Consider the following 9,910-nt stretch of genomic DNA (forward strand, 5'->3'; position numbering starts at 1 on the left):
CACACACTTATTTACTACTTACATCAAAATTTTCTTCTTATTGTCTGGTTTTTTTAAATAAACAAACAGTTTCATTTTTTTGTCATTTTAAACGTTGATGTTTTTATTATTTTAGTAGATCATAACACAATCATCCAAGCAGCAACAGCAAACAATTTATAAAGTCAAATGAAAACAAATAACTATAACTATTGACAATTCACAAGAACAATACTATATGTCTTATTACTCAATGTCTAAGAGCTTATGATCATTCTATTACTCAGTCTATCTACGAGCTTAACATCAGCAATTTACTAACCTTCTGGTGTTTGAAACTATCTGTTGTCAGATTCATTGTGCAGTTTGAGTATAAGAGCTTCAATGTGTCAAAGATCTTTGAAAAATTGAATTCTATGACCTGCATACCATATATTCGGTTCTAATTTTTATCGTACTACTCACTGGGAATTTCTAAATATGAGTAATAGAATACTTATCTTTTTTTTTCATGTCGGCCTCTTCCTCTGCTGTTTATGGATCTGTTGTTATCACTTTCTTGACACAGTATGAACCGAACTATATCAGGAAACATCACCACAGACGTCAGCCTCGATAGTCACGCATCTGCAAGTGATCTAAAGATCCGTAAATTTCATTCACCTTGACAAGATTCCGACAACAAATATTAGTAGATGGGTATATTTCACACATAAAACAAGGTCCCGATATTAGAACTAACCAAACGTCAGCCTCGCCAAAACAGAGGCTGTATTCTTTTGGTTAATCTATTAAGTGATAATCTATTACCTGTATTCTTTTGGTTAATGCCATTGCCTTGATCCGAGACATTGAAAACACAACAGTTTCCTTTTATTTTCTTCTTCTATGTCTTGATTTCGTACACAATCAAGAAACCTATCAAATCGAGACAAAAAAGACGTTTCGTTACCGTCTGAGTATAGAATGCAATGTTTAAACATAGTATACATACTAATTGGTACCTTGATAGAGTCGATTAATCCATTCATTACATCTTCTAGTTCTATATCACATTGAAATCGTCTGAAATTCATCCTGGAATTTTGTAATATTTCCCTCTTAGCCCTAGAGTCTTCTCTTTCGATTTTCGAGGTTTTGTTTTTTTTAATTTCATCGTGTAACTGATTTTTTTCTGCTTAAAGTTGTTAAACATCTAACTAGGCTTTGTTATTGTTATTTTTGGTTTAACATAAATAATTGGAAAGCCCAATTAGTTATTGGTTATATTTTGGTCTATAACCAGCAATTAAAAAGCCCATTTAGTAATAATATATATTGATTTAACTATATATATTATCTAATCTAATCTATTACATGAACATATTTTTAAAAATTGGAATTCGAATTTACAAATATACATTAATTATCTGATACAACTTTTTATCTGTAACTCAATAATGTTAATAATCTAATATGGACATATGCATTTCTAAATATATAAACAAAATATTTTAAAATATGTAAGTGAATGAGTATAAAAATATATCAAATATTTCTTTTGTTGACTATAAAATTAAAAAACTACCACAGACAAACTATGTGATTAACAAAAATCTTTTTCAACCATTTAGATATAAATAACTAATGTAATTCATTATTTATTTTTTTACATATAATCATATAATATAAAATATTTAATATAACAATTAAATAACATATAATAAATATTATAGCATTTCAAACCGAAAATGAACATCCGTGCGGGGGCGCGGGTCATGTTCTAGTCCCTCTTAACAATAACCAAATTCTTCCAAAACCTCTGATAACGTTCATAGTTCTTTATCATTTAATTCCACCCAAGACTGGACAAACAAAATTCAGAGCTAAGAGTTGAGGTTAGTTCTGTCTTGAATGGCTATTATATCGTGGACCACTTGGTAGTTTAGTAATGGCAAGCTTAACAAGCAAAAGGAGTAGTATTGAGGTTCCTTTGTTTCTTTCTCGCTAGAGAGAATGTATTATGTTTCTTTCTTTCTACTTCCAATTTGATAAATATATTTTAACCAAAAAAATAATTTTATATCATAGAAGTATGCGGTAAACAATATATCAACATTTAAATTAAAGTGGATTGGTGAATACAAAATTACAAAAATAACGAGAAAACTGCCAATAAAACTCCAAACTTTCAGATTAAAACCCAAAAAACTTTCAACTTGTGTTTGTGCCAAAAAAATACCCCAACTTTTAAATGTTGGTCATTTTAACTCTCATTTTTTGTTGATTGGACTATTTAGAAACTCGGAAAATCAACTATTAAACCGTAAACGTCTGTTAACTTGCTATGCGACGTCATTTTAAATACTACTTAAAAATTCTTCTTCAACACTGATACCATTATTCTAAGCCTCATTATCGTCATTCTCATTAGTCTCACTATCACCTTCATTATCAGCTTCTTCTCCGACTTGATTTTGTTGTTCAATTGTAGATTCCATAATACTTTCCACTTAATATCTCTCACTAGGAAGAACCCGAAGTAACCCCATCGTCCTAGCCATCCTTTGCATTATTAATGGTTTTGGGATTTAGAGATTAGAAAATTGAGAAATTAAAGAATTAGAAAATTAGAAAATTTAGGTTTCGCGAAATGGAAGATGATTTAAATGTTTACAGAAGTAAAATTATATTATTTCATTAATGTTTAATCATTTTTTAAAACGACGTCGTTTAGCGAGATAACAGATATTTACGGATTAGCAGTTGACTTTACAAATTTCTAAAATGGCCTAGTCAACAAAAAATGAGAGTTAAAATGACCAACATTTGAAAGTTTGAGTTTTTGTTGGTTCAAACACGAGTTCAAGGTTTTTTGGATTTAATTTTAAAGTTCAAGGTTTATGTAGATGTTTTCTACGAATATAACTGAAAATATATACAGTTAATATTTACTTACGTAAATACCCACAAATTCAAGTGGCTCTTCTCTATAAACTTAAAACTATATAGTTAGTTTTTGTTTTTTGGTCAAAAAAAACTATCTAGTTAGTTTGGTCATAGATTCATCATAGTTGTAGAGGTTGAGCCAACCGGAATCAACCACTCTCAAAGAGTCAAGTCGAGCACGGCGATTGCTTAACCAGGTTTCTATCAGGTTAAACCAAATTGGGAAGAAGTTAACCGGCAAGAACGAGTCAAAGCACTCATAACTCCGGAAAGCGGAAACGAAACCGACGCGGGAAAAGAAGTTTCAAGTCCCCAACACAAGCATTTGGTCTCAACTTTTCCTAGGAATCAAAAAAATACTTGCAACCTTTTTAAGTTCAACGATCTGTGAGCCAAACAACACTCCTTGGACAAGACTCAATCTGAAAGAACATTGAGCCAGAAAACTCTCTTCTTCACACATTAAGCTGTTCCTAGATCTGTAACTGCTCGTATAGGTAGATGAAAAGACGAGTCTTTTTTTTATTGACCTAATCTCACAAAAGATTTTGTGTTTTCCTCCGTCGGTGCATCAATGTTTTTTCACCCAAGCATATGAGAAGATTCTCAGCAATATATGAAGCATGTCAAAAATCTGAGATCTAGCAATCTCTGAAGCTATTTGGTTCTTGGTGTAAGATTTGAAGTGTGATCAGTCAGAAACAAAGAAAAGCTTCTATTTTTTTGTGAAATGAAACTGTTATTATAAATTAATCAACCGGAACAGAACCTACACATTCTGAATAGCTTTTTGTACAGTTTATTCAGAACAAGTTGGGAAGAAAGAATGATTAAGAAAACGAAAAATTAGCAGAACAGGGAAGGGAGCTTCAAGACTTGACCCAATTTCAAAAGATTGACAGCTCTTTGAAACTTCACGGCAACTGAATTACATAATCTTTTACATCATCATCATCATCGGTGTATATTCTTTAAAAAGCAAAGACTTTCAGAACTTTTCAAAAACTACAAAAGGCTGATGCTTTTCAAAAGATAGATGATTATCATTATCATACCTTGGTTTCTTCTGGGACCTTATACGCATCAAGCGTCACTTCACTAAGATAAAACCCAGGATGCAAGCTCTGTATCCATGGCAAAGCAAACAAGAAAGACAAAAAAATCAACTTTCGATCACAGATCAGATCAGATGAATCAAGAAACTGAACAATCCGAGACTTACGTCGAGTTTTTTCTGAACGGTTCTTGGCCGCTTCTTTGGCCGGCGCGGTGGTCGGTGACCAAGAGCCGCCATGAAATCCTCCTCGATCTCCTTCTTCGTAAGCTTCACGGAGAACTTGGGCCGCCGCATCGTAATCTCCTTCGCCGCCGTCTCGGCTTCCACCACTCCGACTCTCTCCTTCACCCTCGGCGGCGACGGATTCACTATCTTCTCCGAAACAGGTTCCTTGCACGCGGCTCTCCTTTTCCTCAGATTCCATGGCTTCGCCGGAGAAACCTTCTCATGGCCGGACTCGTCGGTCTTGCCCTCTTCTTCTTCGTCCTCGAGAGCGTGTTCCCTAAACATCGATTGCGTGATATTATCCCTCACCGTCTTCAGATCCGACATGATCTTCACCCTGAACTCCTCGATCCCTTCTTCTTCTTCGTCTTCCAACGGTGGGAGGCGGCGCTGGTTGTTGATGCTCCTCCGGTGTTCAGACGGGATCGAAACGGAGGAAGCAGGGAGTTTGAAAGGCGGAGATCGGCGTCGGAGTCGGTGATCGCCGGAACCGCTGCCCAAATAATCGATCCTGGAGCACTTGAGATGACGCTGACTCCCCCACTTCAAGTCCGGGAGCGTGAAATTATGGAGACTCTTCGGTCGCTCTGTTCTCCTCCTCGGCGCCGTCGTCATCTCACCGCGTAATACCATTGATCGGTGCACTCTCTTCTTCTTCCTCTCTAAACCGATCGAGAATCCCAAACGATATCGAACAATCTATCTCTCCTCTTTTAACTTGAAGATTTTCTCGCCGGAAAGTTTCACCGTCGGTGGTGTTTTTTTTCTTTTCTCGGGTTGGTTTATTGTTATTTGTTAACGATACAGCCACGGAGAGGTCACAGCTTTTTGTTATATATACGGTGAAGGATGCCGAGAATTCAGTCTTGTTTTTGTATACTCAATGATGCTGATTATGACAAATTTTTTTTATCTTTTTTTTTTAGCCTAAACATGTATAAATAACCCCTTTTTTTATGAGAATTCGGCCAAAAAAACATCAACTTTGCACGAATTGCCAAAAGAAACATAAACTTTTGGGCTGATCAAAAAAACACCAAACTTTCATTGACTTTTGAATTAATTAACAATGTTTTCGCTGACTTGCCAATTTAGCACGCCGTCAACAAATTTAACAGAAATATTTGACGTCGTTTATTGTTGGCGTTAAGTGAAACGACGTCGTTTTCAAATGATGTAAATGTTTTACATCATTTGAAATTAAAAATATGTAGACCCCTAGATTCGAACCCAGGTTGGTTGGTCAAATGACAAGGTATTTTACCACTGGGCTACTCGCACTTTCAATGTACTTACTAACATGTTTACTTTTATTTGGTACATATTAAATACTCTAAAAACTTAATAAGATCTTTAAAATTCCAAAAAAATAATAAAATAAAGAAGATTTTTATAAAATTAATTTAGAAATTAAAATTAAAAATAAAATTTTCTTTTTCTTTTTAAAAAATAAAAACTCTTCCAAAATTTTCTAAAAACTTAAAAAGATCTTTAAAATTCCAAAAAATTAAAAAAATAAATAAATTTTTTATAAAATTAATTTTAAAATTAAAATAGAAAATAAAATTTTATTTTTTCTTTTCAATTCGTGAAAAGTTCATGATTTTTTGAAAAGAAAAAATAAAATTTTATTTTCTATTTAAATGTCAAAATTAATTTTATACAAAATTTATATTTTAATTTCAAAATTAATTTTATAAAATATTTCTTTATTTTTTTTTAATTTTTTGGAATTTTAAAGATCTTTTTAAGTTTTTAGAAAATTTTGGAAGAGTTTTTATTTTTTAAAAATAAAAATAAAATTTTATTTTTAATTTTAATTTCTAAATTAATTTTATAAAAATCTTCTTTATTTTTTAATTTTTTTTGGAATTTTAAAGATCTTATTAAGTTTTTAGAGAATTTTTTATATTTAATATGTACCAAATAAAAGTAGACATGTTAGTAAGTACATTGAAAGTGCGAGTAGTCCAGTGGTAAAATACCTTGCCATTTGACCAACCCCCTGAGTTTGAATCCAGGGGTCTACATATTTTTAATGTCAAATCATGTAAAACGACGTCGTTTCACTAAACGCCAACAATAATGACGTCAAATATTTCTGTTAAATTTTGGTGTTTTTTTGTCAGCCCAAAAGTTTATGTTTCTTTTGGCAATTCGTGCAAAGTAGACGTTTTTTTTTTGGCCGAATTCTCCTTTTTTTTTCAAACATGTATACGATATAGAAGTGGATGAATACGCCATTACTTCAAGAGAAATGACTTTGACTATACTTTTGGTAGATAACCCTTATTTACTAATGAGTTATTAATGTCTGGTTTGATCGAGATCCAACTGACTAATTTTTTGAAAGTATCCAGTGTATCGAAACTCAACCGATTAATTTTATGTGGACTTATATACTGATGTAAAACATACATGATTGTTCGCAATAAGAATTAGATAATTCAATTCGCTTGATCACATAAACAGATAAATCTGAAATAGTAGATTTTTCCATATTTTATCTTATCATAATGCAATGTGTGGGTAGTATTTCATGCCTGGACTATAAATTGTACATTGAACAATTTGATGTCGATGTTTTCATATTAAAATCTTTTTAGTAAACACTGATTTTGTTTTTCTTCGACTTGAAATAACTTCTCACATTCTTTAACAACGAAATCTTCCATAAAAAGGTTGTCTATTGTAGTTTTGAAAAAATATGTTTCGATAATAATTCCGTTAAAATTTGTATAAAACTTAAACAACAGTGATTTGTCTTACATTCATTGTAACCACGAAACCATACCTCTAAACTAACTACATAAGCTAAGATGATAGAAAACTCATGAGAAACACTAGACCATCACCGGCACAATTGCTGGAATCCATGCTTTGGGTGTACCAACAATTCAACAAACCTTTCTCTAAGGCCCTTTCTCAAAAAAAAAAAAGAAACAATTCAACAAACCATCCTAAAGTGAGTTAAGATATTACAACCGATGAAAATCAAAGGACAAAATTGCTACTAAAGTTTATCTAACTTGAAAGTATTTTTACCTATGATTTTTTAAAAGGGAATGATGTTCGTAACTTCAAATCTTATAATGAATATGACAAAAGGTGGGTTGTGAATTTCTAAAATATTTTGCAATTGGCAAATTAGAGACTCAAATATTATATAAATATATCTATTTTCAACTAATCATTAATCACGCAAAATAATGATTAAATAGTAAATTATTAAAAAGTTGAGGAAATTGTTTTAGGGATTAACTATTTATTCTGAATTTTGCATAATAACTATTAGTCAAATATTGATTTTCCGCAAATAATATTTAAATATTAAAGATGCACATACTCAGAAATAAAATGCTCATTTTCCCTAGGAAAAAATGCTTAAAACTAATTTAACTAATTTTATTTTGCTATAATTATATTTTGGCTTCATGTTTAATACACAACTTATTATTTGATACCAAATTAATATATAAACTTTTAAAATCGCAATTTTCACACCGCCAAACTAACGACGTCAGGTGAAATCTTCTATAAAGCGGTTGTTCTATTGTAGTTTGAAAGGATTATGTTTCGATAGTAACTTAGTTAAGATTTGTATAAAACAACAGTGATTTATCATACACTAGAGTCGGCCCGCCCTACGGGCAGGAATTTATAATAAAAGCTATTTTATATAAATTTATGTTAATTTTATAAAACATTTAAAATCATTATAGATTGAAAATGATATTATAGACAAACAAATAATAATAAAAATTTTGAGATAATATTATTGTTTTTAATAAATATTTTTGGTTTGAATTAAAATGACAGTATCTTTCATTATTCACAATTTTTTAGAGAATACAAAATTAGCAAAAAAAATTCAGAAAATGTAATAATATATATACTAATAAAATAGTTTTATTTAAAATTATTTTTAAATAAATAATACTAAAATTATTTCAAGAATATTTAAGTTTTGAAAAACTTTTACACAAATTATTTATTTCATGATAATAAATTAGTCTATCTCCAAACTAAATATATAATATAAAATATAATATAATATCATTTAAATCATGGTCTTTCTTTATAATAAATAGTTTTACTTGTTATATTTTGTAACTTATTATATATTTTGTTGAACTCTGTTTAGTAACAAAGTTATTTGTTAAGAATGTTTCTCATGATATTTTAAAATATTGTTTGAAAATAGTATTTTGTAAATTAATGAAATAGTATACTTCTCTAGCAAATTTTTACTTTAGTTACATACCACTTTCATATCAAATAATTTATTGGAGGAAGTTATAGTGAAGGAAAACATAACTAAAATGATTTTAATATATATTCACCACTTGTTTTTGTTATTATTATTTAAAGTTATAGGTTTATCTAACTATTAAGAAAAATTTCATTTTCAATACTGGTTTTGCCTCTATCATAATTATAAATATAATAAAATTATTCAGAATTAAAGTTGATATTCAACACATATTTTTTTTCTCTCGGATATAAATTTGTTTCTGAATAAATTTTACACATTTCTGTGAAATCCATTGTTTTAAATTATGCAAAAAGTTAGATACCCATCATGACAATCCAATACTGAGAATTGTTATTTTTAAATATAAATGTTTGTTTGAACCTTGGCACATACTTGAGAAATATTATGATAAACCAACAAACTCGTTGGACACTTAGGAATGTTCATGTAAAATAGCACTTAGGAATGTTCTGTCTAGTCATCTAGGTTCTTTGTTCCTTCTCTGTTTCTGATTGAGTCAAGCATTTTGTGTTCTATCAAATTCACAAACTTTGAGATTTCAGCTTTGTTTAATATGTAAAACAAAAAGTTTGTATAAAAATTCTAAGGAACAATCGCAACTGAATATAACACTTTTACTATAATCCCATCTACAATTTTGTGTTTTGTTTTAATCAAGATCTGCCAAACTTGACGCTTGCCATTCTCTAGGAGAATCTTCTTAAAAAAAGCAGGACATATTTTTATCTTTTGACATTTTAATAAACTTGAACAGCTTTTCATAACCTTGAAGAGAAAACAATATATGAATTGAAAGATGATTCAGGGACTAAAAAACATTGGAGCTTGGTTTTCCCACTTTGGTAAACTCAAGCTATTTGGGGATTCAAAAGACCACCCTTTTAACTATTTTTCAAACTCTACACGATCGATTATATTCAGTATAAGCATAGATATCTTGGCAATAGGGTAAGCCTGAAATATATTCTCCATGAAGTTTGAAAATGGCTCGTAGAAAGTAAAACATGTATTTTTCTAAATAGCATCAACTGTGCCTGCAAAATGGAATAAATGGCAATGCTCCAAAATGGAATAAAGACATACATTTTTAGACTGAACTTGAGTTGAGCTTCCACCGTTCAAATCATCTCCTAGACCACCGTTGCCGCCCTGATAAAACCAAGATGCACAATGTTACTTTAACATACAGAAAAGCGGCATCAAATGTAGATACAAAATTATATCGACAACAAAGTCAGAGACACGAAGACGCTGGCGCTCGTCGAAGATGGGTGAGATTGTGAAAGTCTGATGCTTCGCAGTGTAACTGAAACTGGCCAGGCTGAGCTGGAACGTGTATGTCTTGCTAACAATCGCAATACCTCCAACCTATAAGACAGAGTATAAAAATAGCTTCGTCAGCCTCATCACCAACGCTTAACTCCACAGGGTATCAAAATTCAAAA

The 9,910-nt window shown here is 30.9% G+C and overlaps 2 protein-coding genes across 3 annotated transcripts in view; both read right to left on the minus strand.

Moving 5' to 3' along the window:
* Positions 1–3,642: 3,642 nt before the first annotated feature.
* Positions 3,643–5,038, minus strand: LOC106303573. Of its 2 annotated transcripts, none has more exons than XM_013739844.1 (3): positions 4,130–5,038; positions 3,963–4,031; positions 3,643–3,830 (listed from the first exon to the last, which is right to left on the minus strand). In XM_013739844.1, exons 1-3 carry the CDS (start codon positions 4,820–4,822, stop codon positions 3,822–3,824), a joined length of 771 nt encoding a protein of 256 aa, XP_013595298.1. In that variant the 5' UTR covers positions 4,823–5,038; the 3' UTR covers positions 3,643–3,821. The 2 variants fall into 2 exon arrangements, with proteins under 2 accessions (XP_013595298.1, XP_013595297.1); XM_013739843.1 differs by having other exon boundaries at positions 3,643–3,876.
* Positions 5,039–9,817: 4,779 nt separating this feature from the next.
* LOC106301252 (probable serine/threonine-protein kinase At1g18390) overlaps positions 9,818–9,910 on the minus strand; it is a 3,528-nt gene continuing 3,435 nt past the window's right edge. Inside the window, exon 6 of the mRNA XM_013737610.1 lies at positions 9,818–9,833. The gene's annotated coding sequence lies outside the window, so the exon portion shown is untranslated. The remainder of the gene's footprint in view (positions 9,834–9,910) is intronic.

Source organism: Brassica oleracea, chromosome C7 (assembly GCF_000695525.1).
Source record: "Brassica oleracea var. oleracea cultivar TO1000 chromosome C7, BOL, whole genome shotgun sequence".
NCBI classification, from domain to species: Eukaryota; Viridiplantae; Streptophyta; class Magnoliopsida; order Brassicales; family Brassicaceae; genus Brassica; species Brassica oleracea.